This window comes from Crinia signifera, chromosome 8 (assembly GCF_055691185.1).
Source record: "Crinia signifera chromosome 8, ASM5569118v1, whole genome shotgun sequence".
NCBI lineage: Eukaryota > Metazoa > Chordata > Amphibia > Anura > Myobatrachidae > Crinia > Crinia signifera.
Genome location: NC_139224.1, coordinates 71,747,236 through 71,765,770, shown reverse-complemented (window position 1 = coordinate 71,765,770; position 18,535 = coordinate 71,747,236). Strand labels below are relative to the sequence as shown.

The 18,535-nt window shown below is 46.3% G+C and overlaps 1 protein-coding gene across 1 annotated transcript in view; it reads right to left on the bottom strand.

Moving 5' to 3' along the window:
* Positions 1-18,535, bottom strand: part of LOC146026207 (L-selectin-like) — a 237,071-nt gene that overhangs the window by 31,869 nt on the left and 186,667 nt on the right. The window contains exon 9 of the mRNA XM_083156666.1: positions 4,637-4,822. Within this exon, the coding sequence (XP_083012792.1) occupies positions 4,637-4,822 (186 nt within the window). The remainder of the gene's footprint in view (positions 1-4,636; positions 4,823-18,535) is intronic.

The window sequence follows — 18,535 nt, the reverse complement described above, 5'->3', positions numbered from 1 at the left end:
TTTTGGACTTTAATACAGGTTGAGTATCCCGTCTCTGAGTATCCGTTATCCGAATTATTCCGAAAACCATACATTTCAGAAAGTGAAAAAAATATATTTTTTTTGCTAAAAACTCACTGGGGACATTTGTAACAGCCCTACTGGTGACATGATATGTAACTGGCACTATATATGTGCAAGAAAATGATTGCTTGGCATTCAAATTCAATATCTGAGATAGTACACAAATTTTGTTTCATGTTTTGAAACCTTGTTTTTTGAACAAATAAAATATATTTGTGTGTATTTTATGTGGTAATAAAATATGTTTGTGTGTATTTTATGTGTTTATACAGCATAAATGCAAGATACTTCAAAATACATAATTGAAATATTAAAATATTCCGAAATACGGAATAATCCGTTATCCAAATTCTCCTGGTCCCGAGCACTTTGGATACGGGATACTCAACCTGTATTGAAGTTTAAACGTGAGCATCATCCCCTAATTGTGGGCGCTTTTCCTGCTTTTTTTGTATTTACTGCTGCCAGTGTGTTGTTGCGCAGGTAATCAGTGCCTGTGCTAAACGATGCAGTGTGTATGGTGTTTGTGGAGGGTGGGGGCTGTGTTTTTTTAAGTCAGGTGTGTTTGTGTAAAGTGACAGAGGTGCATTTGTGTAAAGTGACAGAAGTGCATTTGTGTAAAGTGACAGAGGTGTGTGTGTTGTGTAAAGTGACATAGATGTGTATCTGTGTGCTTGTGTAAAATGCTGTGCGTTTTTAAATGAATGAAGTATTAAGGCCAAATGTACTAGCCTCTGAGTACAGTGGCTGTGCGGGGTGCTGGCTGAACTCAGAGGTTCTTTTAAAGAGGCAGACATCTACAAGGCAAAACCATGCATTGTAAATGATTGCCCTGTTACAAAAAACTCAGAGTTCAGCCGGCACCCTGATCAGCCACTGAACTCAGAGGCTAGTGCATTTGGCCACATGGTTTTTTAAGTGAAAGAGTTATGTGGGCAGACCCCATAGTCATAGGCGAATCTAGGGGGTGGTCCAGGGGTGCACAGGACCACCTAATAGCCCATTTTGTAGCTCAGGACCAGGGCTTTCCAACGAGCCCAGCCCCATGTCTCTAGCCCCCTGGGAACCGGAGATACGGCCAGACAAACCTGGAACGTTTTCCCTATAGGATAACATGGGACCCGCTAATTCCGACCCCCACCCAGTTCAACGGCTGCCATTTCCCCCTTCGGCATCACTGAAGCTGGATGTTGATCTCAGTCAAACCCAAATCGCTGGGCATTCAATCTGATACCAGGCTGGATCCATATAGGTTAATTGGTTCCAGGGATATTGAGGTTAAACCGTTTTTTTTTTTTTTTTCATTTCTTAAATGTAATTTCATGACTGTTTATGTTCTTTGAGGGCAGATTTCTCTGGAACCAAACAGCCCAGTTTCACGGGACCAAAAGCATTCGAAGCCAACTCAAAAGTTCTTCAATATGATACTGGTCTCATGTAAATGGGTCAGTTGGTTCCGAAGATATAGCTGGTTGGTTAAAGGGGGGTAGGGAGAGGGGAGTGGTTGTCTCTCCTCCTCACACCAGAAAATGCAGGGACTAGCCTGGGAGTGTCCCTGCATGATCCTGGGACCATATTCCCGGGTAAATCCCTGCATTTTCTGTTGTGAAAGGGGTATTATTTCAAACAGCCGTGACCTGCAGTGCTCTGAATACAGCCAGGCAGCCCCCTGCTCTCTGCCCAGCTGTCAATGACTGTCACCCCTGCAGCTTCCGCTCCAATTCTTTTCCCCGCTTTCACCTCAGCCCGCCCCCCCCCCCCCCCTTTAATCATGTGGTGCCGGCGCCCGGCGTGCTACCCCGATGTCATGCACAACAACAGCACGCACAATATTTAAAATGTTCACTCGGCTAGAGGGGGCACCAGGAGGGGAGTGGGAGCGTGCTCTCCTCTCCCCATAGAAGCAGCTGCACCGCACTCCATCTCTCTCTGCAGCAGCAGCGAAGGCTCATATAAAAATTTACAGTAAGTGGCACATTTGGGGGCATTGCTTAAGGGACGCTACAAGTGGCGGTATGTGGGGGCATTACGCATAATGTGTGGCTTAATGTGTAAGGGGCATTACGGTGTGCAGCATCATGTGTAAGGGACATTATGTGTGCAGCATCATGTGTAATGGGTACTATGGTGTGCGCGGCATCATGTGTAATGGGTACTATGGTGTGCGACATTATGTGTAATGGGTACTATGGTGTGCGGCATCATGTGTAATGGGTACTATGGTGCCATCAAGCAAGCACCCCCTAGCAATGAGCACAGAGGTAAGCAGCACTTATGTGGCAAATATGTAATGGGCATTACGGTTTGTTATATAGTATGTAATGGGCATCATGATGTGTGGCACAATGTGTAATGGGCATTATGGTGTGTGGCCTTATGTGTAATTGGCATTACGGCATGTGGCTTTATGTGTAGTGGGTATTACGGAGTTTGCTAAAATGTGTAATTGGCATTACTGTGTATGGTCTAATGTGTAATACCACACCCCTTTTTGTGATACCACGCCTCCTTCCCATGAGGCCACGCCCCCTTTTTGCCGCACGGCTACGCCGCGCAAAGGTCCCCCTGCTGTTATATCTGGATCTGGGACCACCCATTATCATAATTCTAGATTCGCCTATGCCCATAGTGGCTTGGTAGAGCCAGTGACGACAGGGTCTGTGGCGACCACTAGTCCGGGTTGCTTCTGAATTGACAGGAAGGAGCTGCTCTGCCAGTCTATGCTGCTTATGCTGGCGGCAGCTCCCGCACCTACCTGTCAGCACAGAAGCAACCCGGTCCCAACGCTCCCCACAGAGCCCATCGCCACTGGCTCCACCAAGCCAGTGCCTCACCAACCACTAACCTCACCGCACGTCACTGATTAAAATATCAGTGTGTGTGTTCTGTTTTTTTTTTTTTTTTTATATTTCTTTTACATGATTAATACAGGAAAAAGTTGGTCCTTTAATGCTTTGCATACTGATACTTGTGGTTCGTCAAATATCAGCATGCAGCGCAGATTTGCTGGAACCAGTCCCCATTTAAAATACATTAATATAAATTTTTATACAGTACTACTGTACTATAGAGTAAACTTGCCTTCCTCTGTCCTGGATTAGCAATCATTAAAGTAGCCACGGGTCTCTGGAGGGGGGACCTTCCAGGTGGAATTCCCAGGCTGCATGAACTGTGGTGGATGATGAAGGCTTTGACTGGGGGAGACCAGCATACACATGTCTCACTGGCTGTGGCATTACATGCCCAATAGTAAGTTGCCTGGTGGATGATTAAAATATGGTGGACCCCTACATCTTTTGCCTCCTGTACTTCCAAAATTAGACTGGGTTAGGCACTGGTTGAAGGAAATACTGGGCACCCCCAAGCCTTTTTTACCTAAGTGTTTTCAAACTTTCAAACTCATAACCCCACTAACCCCCAAAAAAAAAGACCGATGCTGGTTATATAAGGGGGGGGGGGGGGGGTGGTTATTTACTAGTTTAGCACTTTTTTCACTGACACACAAAAGCACAGCACAGATTACACTGATCTGAGCAGTGCTTCATTCTCATGTGGGTTTTGTCTCACCTTTGTTTTGAACAAAACTCACATGATAAACCTTGCTTTAACCCAGTGGTTCCCAAACTGTGTGCCTAGGCACCCTGGGGTGCCTCAGGACACTTGCAGGGTTGGTGGACCAAAATCAATTCATATTATTTATGATATATGTGGACAAACAGAAGCAAATCCTGCCCCTCACCAGATAACTATGACATATAAACACAATGCACTTAATTTAATATTTTTTTTCTGAATTTCTCGATAAGAAGCATTTGGCCTAGGGGTGCCTTGAAAATATTTTGATGCTCTAGGGCAGTGGTTCACAACCTTTTTTCTCTCCCGTACCCCTTGATTCGGCTTTTCATTGATAAGTACCCCCTTCTCTCATTTTGAAATATGGACAGTACTTAGCAGTATGCGGATCCTTATGCATGTCCTTATATTAAGGAGGAGCGGAGGAGTAGTATACAGCAAGGAATCATGCTCTTCTGTGTCTAGACACTGGTTGTGTACTATCTCCAGCATTCCTGCTAACACCAGTAGGATTAATGCCGCTGCTTCCTCCACCTTTGTCAGTGCTGGGCAGATGAAGGCTGATGTCCAAGGGCAGCATGGGAAGCTCCCAGTGGATTGCTGGTCAGGCATATGACACAACATGGTTTGTCTCCATGGCAATGTGTCTTCTTTAGCCATCAAAAGACCTTTTCATCGTCCGCCATTACCAATATTATTTTCAAGTACCCCCAAATGGTCTGCAGAGTACCCCCAGGGGTACTAGTACCCCAGGTTTGGATCCACTGCTCTAGGGTGCCGTGATTCAAAAAAGTTTGGGAACCACTGCTTTAACCATTGGGAAACATAATTTGACCTAACTTACTTCTTGGTATGTTTGATCAGGGTAAACACGTGCCAATTCATGCAAACCCATTTGAGTTCATTTTCAACCACAAACAATTCTTATCACATTTACCCCTAAGTGTCACAGTACAACCGCATAACCCTTTTCTAAAGCTCTATACATTTCCTCACTTACCTGTACAATGTGGAGAATCAGTACTCCATTTCCCAGAAGACAGACATTTGATCATTTCACTTCCAGCAAGAATAAATCCATCCAAGCATCCAAAGTAGCAGAATGATTGGAAACTAAAGTTTCCCCTTGGATGAGAGCAATTTATATAGCCCTGAGGCTGTGCCGATAGATGTGGACACTGTACAGCTGTAAATTGATATAAAAGAGGTATTGTAAAACACTTACAATTATACTTCCAGCTATAATTTTATTTTCAGATTATTAGTTGCAATGGGATTTTTATTTAGAACTATTTTTCAAAACACTGTGTTCTCTAATTAACCAAACTTACAACCAATTTCTTTACACATTTCTCTGAGAAAAAGACCTAACTCCTGGAATATTAGAGATGTTATGATTTTTATATCTGTCATTGTGAAAACCAGGAAAGCCAGGTGGAGATAAAATGATCAAGACAAAAATGTCTATAAGACATACTTGCTTCTTATTACTAAGATGAAAAAGACTGGACAGTGGAGAAAAGGCATCATTTGATTGTTAGACACTCATAATACTGAAACTACTTTGGAAGAGCAAGTTCGGATTAGGGTAATTCGGACACCACCGTACACCCCCAATCCAAATGCACTCTCCGAGCCTGTTTGGAATTCCTGCCCAAACTTGGATTTCCCAACGTCAGATCTTGTGAGATCCGGACCCTATATACATGCTGGCGGGCAGCACCATTTCCTCACTCCAGCTTAAGAGAGGGGAGAGGAAGTGTGTACTGTGCTGTGCTGTTGTGACTCGTTTCATGTCCTACTGAGTCCAGTCCAATGATTCTGCTGCCATTTATGTCCAGTTCAGAGATCCTGCTGTATATAAGTCCACTCCAGAGATACTGCCTTTAAAGTCCAGTGATACTGCTGCAGTCCCAGTCAAGTGATAGTGCTATATATATAAATCCAGTCCAGTGATACTGCTGCTGTTAATGTCCAGTCCAGTGATCCTGCTGTAAAAAAGCCCACTCCTGAGATACTGCCTTTAAAGTCCAGTGATAGTGCTGTATCCAGCCCAGTGATACTGCTGCAGTTTCAGTCCACTAGTCTAGTGGTACTGCCTTTAAAGTGCAGCAGAGTGATACTGCTGCTGTTAATGTTCAGTCGAGTCCAGTGATCCTGCTGTATATAAGTCCACTCCAGAGGTACGGCTTTAAAAATCCAGTGATACTGCTGCATAATTCAGGCCCAGTGGTACTGCTGTATAATTCCAGTCCAGTGATACTGCTGCATAAATTCAGTCCATTGGTACTGCCAATAAAGTCCATTTGTACTGCCTTAAAGTCCAGTGATATTGCCGTTAAAGTCCAGTGATACAGCTGTATAATTCCAGTCCAGTGATACTGCTGCATAATTCCTCCCTCTTCCCTCCTGTTCTCACAGCACTCTTCTTGCATTTCAATTACAGCTCTCTTACTCACCTACAATGTATACCTGCATCTCTTCTCATTCAATTCCCTATATATCAGCTGTATTGTGTACTAAGAATTGTACTGTTAATTGTGCTCTGTTTTTGTTCTTCTGTTGCTGTTATGTCTTGTTCTGTGTACCCTGTACTGTTCTACTGGCTGAATAATATATTCAAATTTATTATATGTAATTACCCTGACCATAGACGATATGGTTAATAAACTGACATAACTGGTGATTGCCATAATCTGCACTTTAGGCAAAATTGCTATAATTGCAGAGATACAGAATGTGGAGAACGTATCATTAAGTATCCAGAATGTAGGCTGTACTGTGGAACGCAGACAGCCTACATTTCCGTGACTGAAAAGGAGGCTTGAACATCTGAGCCGATTACAATGATGCCCATACGAAAGCGAGGCATGACCCACAATTGTGGGTGTCCGTGCAGACCGGAAACTTACTGCCTGAAAAGCCGACCAGATGACTACGATATGAAAGAGAGGCTTGACCCGCAAGAGCGTGCGTATGCGCAGACGGTAATCTCACCGCTACAAAAGGCGGAAATGCAGCACCAGTTTTACACACCTCAGGAAGCCGCTGAGAAGCAGTTAAGGCTGAGAAATGCGTAGAGGACAAGGGGATACATTTGGCTACCTTAGACATTACCTACGATATACTCTTGGATATGACTGCATGATAGGACTGTACCAGCGGTCAGAGAAAATCAGATGTACCCACAAGCCAAGCCCCACCATTGCGATAGTACTGGAATCCACTTAAGTATACAAACCACTTTCAATGTGCACATTAAGTGAGGACTTTTACTGGTTAAACTAACCTTACTAACCAAGGAGAAATCCCAGTTTATGCATGCTTGAATATTAACCGGTTCCAGAGATGGGGAAATAATTTTATTATGTTTGTAAGTCTTGTATGTCTATTGTTGGCCACAAAATTGTTTATATTTGAATAAATTTGATGATATTATTCAGCCTGCGCTGTTCCACACTTTTCTTGGTCTATACTCAAGGGGTTTTGGTAATCCCTCTTTTCGGTACAGCTGCAGTGCAGGATAATTCAATCAGCGCTAATTATCAAACTGTTTCTTGTTCTACTGGCTGCCTAGGATCTGTGCTGCTAGCCAAATATGTACCCTGTGTCACCCCTGTAGTGTCCTATATCTGTACCGTTTTTACTTGCTACCAATCTGGCTGGTGCAATCACCAAGTGGCGCCATTGATTGGCTTCCTTGGTGCTGCACAGCTCAGTAAATATATGTTCCCCATGTCAGTGTCCCTCATTAGAGTACATCTAGTATATATCTGTATTTTTCCTACAGTATATCTGTACTGTTTTACTGGTCTACCTATCTGGCTGGTGCAATCACCATGTGGCGTCGCTAAATGGCTGCCTGGGTGCTGCACAGCTCGGTAAATATGATCCCCATGTCCGTGTCCCTCATTAGAATGCGTCTAGTGCAGTGGTTCCCAAACTGTGTGCCGTGGCACCCTGGGGTGCCGTGGAGCACTGGCAGGGGTGCCATGGGTTTGTGATCCAGGCCCAATTCAATGATTTATTGTCAATGTAATAGGCAAAACCAGTGCTTATGGCTTCCAGTCATAAAGTATTTGAACAAACAGTAGCGAATCATGTACATAACCACATAACTGAACCTAAGGATGACATATAAACACAATTTATTTAATGAAAAAAAATCTAAAGTACTCAATAAAAAACTTTTGGTCTAGGGGTGCCACGGAAAACTTTCTGATACTATAGGGTGCCGTGATTAAAAAAGTTTGGGAACCACTGGTCTAGTGCATATCTGTATGTGTGATGCATATCTGTATTGCCATTGTTGCTCGTTCTGATAACCCTTTGTATTACAGTATGTGCATTATTTTTAATGTCTGTAAAGCGCATTGAGTCCTGTTGGAGAAAGTGCGCTATATAAATAAAACTAACTTACTTACTAATTCCAGTCCAGTGATATTCCAGTAAGATAACGGAGAAAGAAAATTTGGAGGATAAAATAGTGAAAGTACAAGAACCACTTCCTCCTAGTACTGAAGCTGCTGCCAATAGTCATGACATAGACGATGAAGTGTGATCAATGTTGTCTGCTTAGGCCAATGCCCAATGTCAATGTAGAGGGTAAGAAAAATCCAAAAAAGAAATGTAAGCTTGCCAATTTGCAATTTACGACACGGAGTGGTAAGGAACGGTGTAGGCCCTGGCCTATGTTCATGACTAGTGGTTCAGCTTCACACGCCATTCTAAGCCCTCCTTCTACCCCTAGTAGAAAATTTAAGAGTTAAGCTGTCATCAAAAACACAGCAAACAACTGTACCTTCTAAAAACATGGTATCACAAATCCCCAAGGAGAGTCCAAGTGTGTTGGAGATGGTGATGCCCGACCTTCCCACCATTTGCACACCCTCTACATATGCTGGAAGGATCACCCACAGTTCAGTTCCTGAATTTGAGATTGAAGGTCTCAAGGTTGTATATCAGGAGGAGGATACTGATGTAGCTGGTGCTAAGGAGGAAGTTGACAAGAATGATACTGCTGATGGTGATGTGCTTTGCTTAAATGAGACACTGAGCAAGACAGTTGGGATGCAAAAGGCCATCAGCATGCCTGGGCAGAAGACCAAAGTATCTTCCTCTTCGGCTGGAATTATTTTTATCTAGATCCAGACAACCGGTCTTGCCATATGTAGCATATGTAAAGCTGCAATAAGATTGGGTACAGATGTTGGCCTCCTAGGGACATCTTCCCTTATGCGTCACCTGAAGCTTGTTCATAAGTCACTGTTTACAGTTGTAGCGGGTCTCATCGTTGCCGCCTATCGCGATTTTTCCGCCATGGCGGCCGTGGCGCACGGCATTCGCAATATCTTTTACAAGCTTGGCGATTCGCCGTGGCGTGCTATACCACAGATTAACCACCAGATGTCACTTTTGAAAACCTCATTTGCGCATGCGTAAAATTTGTGCTGCAGCGCGTGCATGAGGCGCAGGAACTACTGTACAGGAACTTTATTATCCCTTGCAAGCCTAGTCAGCACCTCTCTTACGCCGCCGGCACGAGCGTGATCCTGTCTCTTTGTGCATCATACTTTGAGAGTGCATCATGCTGATGCTGACGGAGAGGAGCTGTATTTTATTTGTCTCGCAGGAGCATCTCTGTTGCTCCAGGGAAAGAATCACCTAATAAACAGAGTCGCTGAGTTCATTAATAAACAGTATACTGTAATTCTTTTACAATATTCAGTATAAGACTTTTATGCAATAGTGCTGCATCCAGCAAGCTGTACTACAGTATTCTGTAGATAATGTACAGCCAACCCTAGTCCTAAATATACTGTACATGTACATGGATGTGGTGTATACTTGAGCGGCACGGATGCTAATGCGTCTCAGTATATTGTTCTAAAGTTACCCACAATACAGTATGGTGTTGTAGTATGACATTCACAGTACTGTAAGTTACTGATTCGTATAGCGATCATTTTACTTTGAAGGATGCAGCACTGTTGTGTAGTGTAGTGGATACCTGCACGGCTCTTCATGATGGAGACCCGTGTTCGATTACGGCGTCAAACTTTTTATATTATAGTATTACAGTTTACAGTATATTGTATAAGTATTATATAAAATATAATGCTTTTACAATATATAATACTTTTATACAATAGTGCTGCGTCCAGCAAGCTGTACTGGTCATGGGCGCTTGTGGTGTATTCCGGAGCGGCACGGACGCTAATACGTCTCAGTACAGTATAGTGTTCTAAAGTTCTTTTACAATATACAGTATAATACTGTACTTTAATACAATGCGTCCGGCAAGCTGCACTGTTCATAAAGTACTGTAGTTTATCACTGGCCAGTGATAAACTACTGTACTCACTACTCTTGCGGGCGCACAGAATGCGACGCTGTTCCGCACAGGACGCACGGCGCACAGGACGCACGTGGGCAGAGCGCCATTACAGTGTACAGTACTGGTTATTGCTGCACTATGGCGGACCGCAGGCAGAGAGTGAGGCCCTTCGAGACAGGGGAGCTCCTCACCCTGGTGGCTTGGCGGGACAGGCCCCTGGTCTCCAATCGTGAGGTTGTGGAGGCCTACCAGGGGGCAAGCCAGGCCATCAGGGAAAGATTCCGGAGGGACAGGCCTGTCAGGAGCCTCCAGCGCAGGTGGAGCGACCTGGTTCGTCGGGAGCCCCAACTACTGGACTCCCTAAGGGAAAGTAAGTACTGTACAATGTTGAGTGCTACTGTATATTTTCTACTTGTTGCCATGGTGGATTTCAGATTTGTTTTTAATGTGCTGATTACTGTACAGCATACTGTACTTGCCTCCTTTTGAAAATGAGTTTCAGGGAGATTATACATTAGTTGCTAGTAGAATTTTGCACAGGCGTGTCTAGTTCCATACTGTATATGGAGATATTGTGAAAAGAGATTGTGAATGTGGCACCTACAGTAGAAGCGTGGGTGCAGGGGTGCCGAGAGGCAGGGGGAGCAGGTACAATTTATCCGTGCCTGGACCTGTCAGGGGTGCCCTGATCTGGACACAGAGGTTTTTAAAAAAAAATTGTTGGCGAGTGCGCCGGGTCTGAGTGCACCAGAGTCAGCTGTTCAGCAGTGGCATTGGGAGTGCAGATGTGGGGGCAGCAGTATCACAGAGGTCCTTCTGAGCGTTGTTCCGCTCTCCATCTCCAGGGCCTGCCACGTGACTTGGGAGTCTCTGGGTGCTGGGAGGATCTGGGTCAGAGAGAGGCCAACTCCTGCGTTAATACCACCCACTCTGCAGAATTCAGCCCACCCCACTCCCCACATTCCCATCCCAGCAGCCCTGGTTCCCAACCCATGTCCAGGTCACTGTGAAAGGTGGGTGGAAGGTGGGTGGAAGGTGGCTGGCTGGCTTATCTGTGTCTGCTGCCTCCCTGCATGCTGCTGGGGCTGAGATCCAACTCTGGATGTCCGCATGTTAACCCCTTGCAGAGCATGTACTGTAAATCCTTGGCAATGAGCATGTTACCCCCTGGCAGAGCATGTAACACCTGGCAGAGCAGGTTAATCCCATGGCAATGAGCATGTTAACCCCCTAATATGCAATGAGCATTGTGGTGTGTGGAATAATGTGTAATGGACATTATGGCATGTGGTAAAATGTACTACTGTAGGTATTACGTGTATGGCATACAGTAGCGTGTAATGAGCATTATGGCATGTGGTATAATATGTAATGGATTTGTGACATGTGTACTGTAATAGGCATTACGGCGTAAATTTGTGTCCCTGTATCCACTTTGGAAGCAGTGGCGTAACAACAGGTCCTCAGAGGAGCTCTGTCTGTGGGGGCCACAGGAAATTGTTGTACCGGGGCCCAGGATTTCTCTTAACGGCCCTGCGTGGGTGTGTACTGCTACAGTACTGTACATCTGAGAGGACTCTTCAAATAGTCATTATACTGTACTGTTTCTTATTTTTCCAGGGATCAGCAGGATGACGGCGCAGGAGAGGCGTCACCGCCACTGTAAGTACAGTACAGTATTCTTGGTGCAGTTAAAGTACAGTATAGTACAGAACATTGCATATTGACTTTCAAACATGTGGCATACTGTACAGAACCTACAGTACCAATATGACCCATTCCAGGGGCCACAAAATGCTCTGCTCCTGGACTTCCTTGCCAGTGCCACTTGCAGAGGTGGGGCTGCACCATTGTTCAAAGTTCAAATAGAGACTTTAGTGTTTGGGGTGGCAGTAGGTTGTGCTCCCCTATCTGAATTTTGGACTGTGCTGCAGCCCTACAACTTTGCAACTGCCACTGGCATGGAGGTCAAGGAACAGAGCATTTCATCCCTCCTGGAATGGGTTATGTTGGGAGGTACAGTACTGTATAGTACATTAGTGTTAGAAAATATACAGTAGTTTTTTCGTGTGCTTTTCCACAGTGCCAGTGAATGAGCGGCTTGCCCCCCCCCACCCATCCCTGTCAGGAGGAGACGGAGCAGCCGGGCACCAGCTCTGGTGGTAAGTACAGTAATACTCTACTTACAGTATGGGCCCAACCTGTAACATACAGTAGCTACAGTACAGTAGTTCTCTACCTGCACTGTTGTAATTAAGGCTGAGAAAAGATGTTAGTCTATCAAGTTCAACCAACTGAACTGTACTGGACAGTATCTAGAGTAACTTGTACTGTAACTACTGTACTGACTTGAGTAAAACATACTGTACAGTATCTACAGTACAGTATACAGTAGCAGAGCCAGCCCTAGCCTAAATGACACCCTAGGCAACATTTTGGCTGTTGCCCCCTAGCACATCCACTAGTTCCACCTCTGGCCTACTGTACAGTATATTCTGTGTGTGACTGCGGCTGTAACTGCATACGGAACGCTACAGTATGTTACAGTGATTTCCATGAATACACTATTTCATATGCATATACGGCCTCACCCACACACATACTGTAATATACAGTAGGCATGCTGCATATCATTTTAATCAGCAGAAGCTGCAGATGCCCTAGGCAGTTCTCTAGTTTGCCTATGCCTAGGGCCGGCTCTGTACAGTAGGATTCCCTTACTGGCCAAAAATTTATCCGGTTTTGATTAAAATTAATGAGCAGTACAGTAGTTGCTGTAACTGCCCCCACCGCCAATGACTTTCAGAATGTTACTGCTCTAATGGTAAAGAATCCCATTCTTACACTACAGTAATTCAGTACGGAAGTTCTTTTCCTCCGGCCTCACTACAGTACTCTACTGTACGGTACAGTCTCTTTATTCTGTCTTTTTTTTACATTTGCAGCATCCGAAAGCCTCCACCCCAGCCAGGAGGAGCTGGCCGCCTCCACCCCCACCGACCAGGAGACGGGACCCAGTGCGGTTGGTAAGTATTGTACAGTGTAACACCAGGGCTCCCACCACGTGTACCGGAAAGTACTGTACGTGTACTGTAGGTCCACCCTGTAACATACAGTAGTACCCTACCTGTACTGTTGTGCAGTAATTCAGGCTGAAAAAAAGATGTTAGTCCATCAAGTTCAACCAACTGAACTGTACGGGACAGTACAGTATCTACAGTAACTTGTAACTCAGTAGTTACAAGTTACTGTAGATACTGTCCACTACAGTTCAGTTGGTTGACTTGAGTAAAACATACAGTACAGTATCTACCTGTACAGTACAGTATACAGTAGGATTCCCTTAGTGGCCAAAAATGAATCCAGTTTTGATTAAAATTAATGAGCAGTAGTTGCTGTAACCGCCCCCACCGCCAATGACTTTCAGAATGTTACTGCTCTAATGGTGAAGAATCCCATTCGTGAACTAATTCAGTATGGAAGTTCTTTTCCTCCAGCCTCAGCACAGTAGATGGCTGCGTGTCCCAAGTACTGTATACAGTAGGCATGTTAGTGAACAAAGGCCTGTTACAGTATTTGTACCGTATAACAACTGGGGTCCAACCATTTACTCTACTGTACAGTACAGTACTGTATGTTTATTTTGTCTTTTTATTTACAGTTACAACATCAGAAAGTGTCCCCACCACCCAGATCACCCTCCGCCACCGACGCCGCAGAAATAGCGCACCCTCTCCCTCCGGCCCATCAACAGCTGGTAGGTACTGTACTGTCCAGTACTCCTGATTTCATCTGGGACAGAGACGGCAGGGGTGATACTGTACATAGACAACGGGGACACTGACAGGAAACAGGTGCCACACAGTCTGTATGACCTAACCTCTCCTGCCAGTGCAGGGACCGTGACACATTATTTTCCGCAGTTCCACCCACCCAGATGACCCTCCGCCACTGCCGCCGCAGGACCAGCGAAACATACCCCCCCCAGGCCATTGGCAGCTGGTAAGTACTGTACAGTACTCTGATTTCATCTGGGACAGAGACGGCAGGGGTGATGCATAGACAATGGGGACACTGTACAGGGTTTATACTATCCATACAACTTCCCCTCTCCTCCCAGCACGACGGCCGTGACACATCCAGATGCTGAGGCCAGAATAGATTTTGTTTACCATAATTGTGGTGCAACTGTCAGTTACTGTACAGTACACATTACTGAACATGTGTCCTGGATACTGTACAGTACAATACAGTACTGTACTTTGCAAACTAACCTACAGTTTTTTCCTTTGCTTTTTCACAGATGACCGTGAAAGGCTGCGGACCCTGTGACCCATATTTCATAGGATGGTTCGCATGGGCTGCAGAGCTGTGGCGGACAGCCAAACTCCCCCAGAGGAGCCAGTGTCTAGAGGTAAATCATACTGCACTGTTTCTCTTCACCATGCTGGAAAGGGATATACAGAACAGTAGGAGTCATTATTTCAAATGACTTACTGTAAAGGCAGGAAAGCAATAGTACAGTAGCAAAGCAATGATGAAGGCTAGTCAGATGCTTGGTTGGATAGGGAGAGGAATCAGTAGCAGAAAAAAAGAAGAGGGAACAGAAAAGGGAAAGGGGGGACATGATAGAAAACTTTAAATATACTGTATCAAGGGTTTGAACATACTGTAGTAAGGAGGGAAATTTTCTTCAAACGAAAAGAAGTTATAGAACACGAGGACATGCACTGAAACTGGAGGGAGGTATTGTAGGTACAGGTGAAATGTTAGAAAGAATTACTTCACAATTACTTCACAGAAAGGGTAGTGGATAAGTGGAATAGCGTCCCATCAGAGGTGGTAGAGGCTAAGACAGTAGAACAATTTAAACATGCTTGGGATAGGCATATTGTCAGCACCGGGGTTCCTTGTGTTCCCGGCTGTGACCGTGGTGGACCAGTGGAGGGCGCTGGGTAGCAGGACGAAGGAGGTAGCTAGAGCTCATGCACGGAGGAGAGAGGATGACCTGCCGGGGACACAGAGGATTGGCTGAGACCTAAAGCAGAGGCGCGGGGTCTAAGCCAACAGTGGTATTCACCAGGGATCCCCGCAAGGGGATATGGACTTCGCTGCAACTGCCGACCAGGTCGCGGCCCTCTGCCCAGGTTCCCCTGTGGCTTTGGCAGGGTAAGAAACACAAGAGTCTTTTGAGGGGTACTTAAACCATCAATGGTGATCGATGGCACTGAATGCTATACAGCAACACAGAGGACACTGAGGATTGTGAATAACAGGGAGTACACAGTATTGGGGAACTGAGTACCGTGAGATGCGGCCTGGAAGCCGGGGATGACACGAGGGTAACACAGGAAGACGCTGGAGACCACTGGGGATCGCTGGAGCGGCTAAGGAGCCGATACTGGAGATCACTGGGGATCGCTGGGGCGGCTAGGGAGCCGACACTGGAGATCACTGGGGATCGCTGGAGCGGCCTGAGAGCCGAGGGGAGATGGGCTCGGGAACCCACTGATATCCGGACGCTGAGGAGATAACCTGGGCTGCACAGAGAAGGCTGGATCACACGGTAGATGGAACTCGTGGTAGCTTCTGGCAGGAGTGGAATAACCAGGGATGCTGAGAATGTTTTTGCAGACGGCCTGGGAGCCGGGGATGATAGCTGGCAGCCTGGGAGCTGCGAGGCGGCCTGGGAGCCGCGGTTGTAGTTGGCAGCCTGGGAGCTGCGAGGCGGCCTGGGAGCCGGGGTTGTAGTTGGCAGCCTGGGAGCTGCGGGATGGCCTGGGAGCCGGGGTGGTAGTTGGCAGCCTGGGAGCTGCGGGATGGCCTGGGAGCCGGTGATGACAGTTGGCAGCCTGGGAGCTGCAGGATGGCCTGGAAGCCGGAGATGACGACCTGGGAGTCGTTGGTCTATGATGTCGATAACCAGGAGAGAATGTCAGAGTCTCTGGAGGCACTCTGGAAAACAGTTGACACAGGATGTCGACAACAGGTGTATGTGTGACGATGCGGCAACTGGTGGACGTCGGAAATGACACAGATGTTGTTAGTCACCAGGAGACGACAGAAGCACAGAGTCTCTGGAGGCACTTTGGAAAACAGTGGACACAATGTCGACAATAGGCGATAATGTGACAATACTTGGATACAGCAACTGATGGATGTCAGGGATGACACGGATGTTGTTAGTCAGGGATAGACGGCAGAAGCTGAGTGTCGACTGTGAGGTAGACAGTGCCTGTCGACAGATCAGGACTGTGATGGTAAAAAGTCACTGATGGGTTTGAAGGTAGCTTGGCCTGGGAGCCAAGGGGTCTAGCCTAGGAGCTAGTGGGGATTTGCTAGCCAGTGCCAGCGGTATCCTCTGCAGGGGATAACTTGCTAACTCAACCGCAGTGATGGAATTAGCAGGAGTCTCTGGAGATGAACAGAACCAGGTAAGTAGCAGCAGGACACTTGGAGATGGTATCGCTGGAGACTGGATAGCCAGGAGCCTTGGAACTCTCTGTCTCTGGGGTAACCACACAGGAAGCAGAATGAACATTTGTTCAAAGCAAGGAGGACTCTGTGAAGCTGGCTTATATTCCTCCAGGTGATTACTTGATTGTCTGCAGCAGCAGACAGAACCAGGAAGTATGCCTTGAGTTACCTGGATCATGTGACTGGTGCTGAACTCAGGGAGCCTCACTGGAGTTTTAATCACTGAGAATGCAGAGCAGCTGCAGCTGCAGCTGCAGCAGCAGCTAGGAAACAGACAGGCATGGAACATCAGAAAATAATGTGAAACAAGTCAGGTTCATGACACATATGAATATCCTTACAAAGAAATAAGGATTAAAAAGGGTTGAGATGACCTGAAGGATAAATAAGGGGCAGACTAGATGGGGCAAATGGTTCTTATCTGCCGTCAAATTCTACTACAGTACAGTATATGTTTCTACGGTTATTTATCTTAAAGTAGGGTTTTAGTTAATGTATCGTAATACTATACTACGGTATCCCTTTCCCCCCCCCACAGAAAACTTCCGGAGAACCATGTTTAACATGGAGGTAGTGCTCCACCAACTGGGTCTTTGGAGGAGTGTGTCGCGAAACAGGGGAATGTTTCATGTGGCCTGTGGAAAAGAGAGATGCGACAACCCTGATGACCGCAATTGCAGAGCATATCGAGGCTGGCACTACAATTGTAAGTGATTGCTGGCGTGCCTACAATACCGCAGAACTGGAGCGGGCTGGATACAATCATTTGAGGGTCAATCATAAATATAACTTTGTGGACCCAGACACTGGAGCACACACACAATATAGAAAGACTATGGGGATGTGCAAAGTGGCGGAACAAACGCCAGCGGGGCACAGCCCGCCATCACCTTGACTCTTACATGCAAGAATTTGTGTGGCGAAAGTGCCTGGCGGGTGACAGCCCATTTACACGCATTCTACATGCACTAAGTTTGTTGGCTAAGTAATTACGCCTATTAATGATTGTATGATATGTGTTCTTGTTGTTCTAATTTATTGCTGATATATGATAATTACAGTTATTCCTTAAATTCTGTTGTCCTTAATGTGTCAGATATGAATGATATTGATGAATGATATTGGATGTTCACAACCAGGCCACTATCAACGTGAACCCGAAGCGTGGCGAGCGCAGCGAGCCCACGAGGGGCGGCGGTACGCATCCTCCGACCTTTTCATACCCCCACTATCCACGTCGGCGTGGAGTTGAGAATAGAATAGTGTGGCAAGCGCAGCGAGCCACCGAGCCCGAAGCGTGGCGAGGGGACGCGGACACCTGTGAAGCCCGCGAGGGGACGCGGATAGCTGTGAAGGTGTCGGCGTCCCCTCGCAGCGTCTGAGACGGTCCTTACATGGATTAGCGCTGTAATATAATGTATTGTACTTTTGTGTACTGTAGGTCAAGTCTGGAAGGGGAGGAGGCGGTTGCCTTCAGCTGCATACACATTACTGTATGCACAGTACCAACAGTTCAAAATATTCAGCATCGGCTACGTGAACGTGAAGGTATTGTAGCCCTTTTGCTCACTCCTACAGCCACGAGCGTCTAATTTCCTACGAGCGGCTCATTTCCTACGAGCGGCTCATTGTGCACGAGCGTCTCATACCGTAAGCGCGCTCTTTACGGCGAATAGCGGGATACCACTGGCACATCACTCCGACTGTAGCTTGATGGAGCATTAGCCACCCAGTGGTGGCGGATTGTATTACATGGCGTGCTCCCACGCCCCTTGGCGGACGCCAGCGTCAGGAGAATATCGATGTGCCAGAACCTCCGCCATGGCGGCCTGGCGGCAATGATGAGACCCGCTACATCTGTAGTTCAGAAACTGTGGCTAGGACCGTAAGCAGTAAGCAGGAACATCTAAATCCCTTGGTCCTGTTGTATCCAGGTGCCTGAAAACCACACCAGTAAGTCACTCCTTGCCAATTTCTTCCTCAGTCCATATCAGAAGTAGTCCGTCAGGCCATGTCACTGGCATGACTGTCTCCTCTTCTATCCGGGCTTCCGCCATAGGATCCTATAGTGCTATGCCTACTACT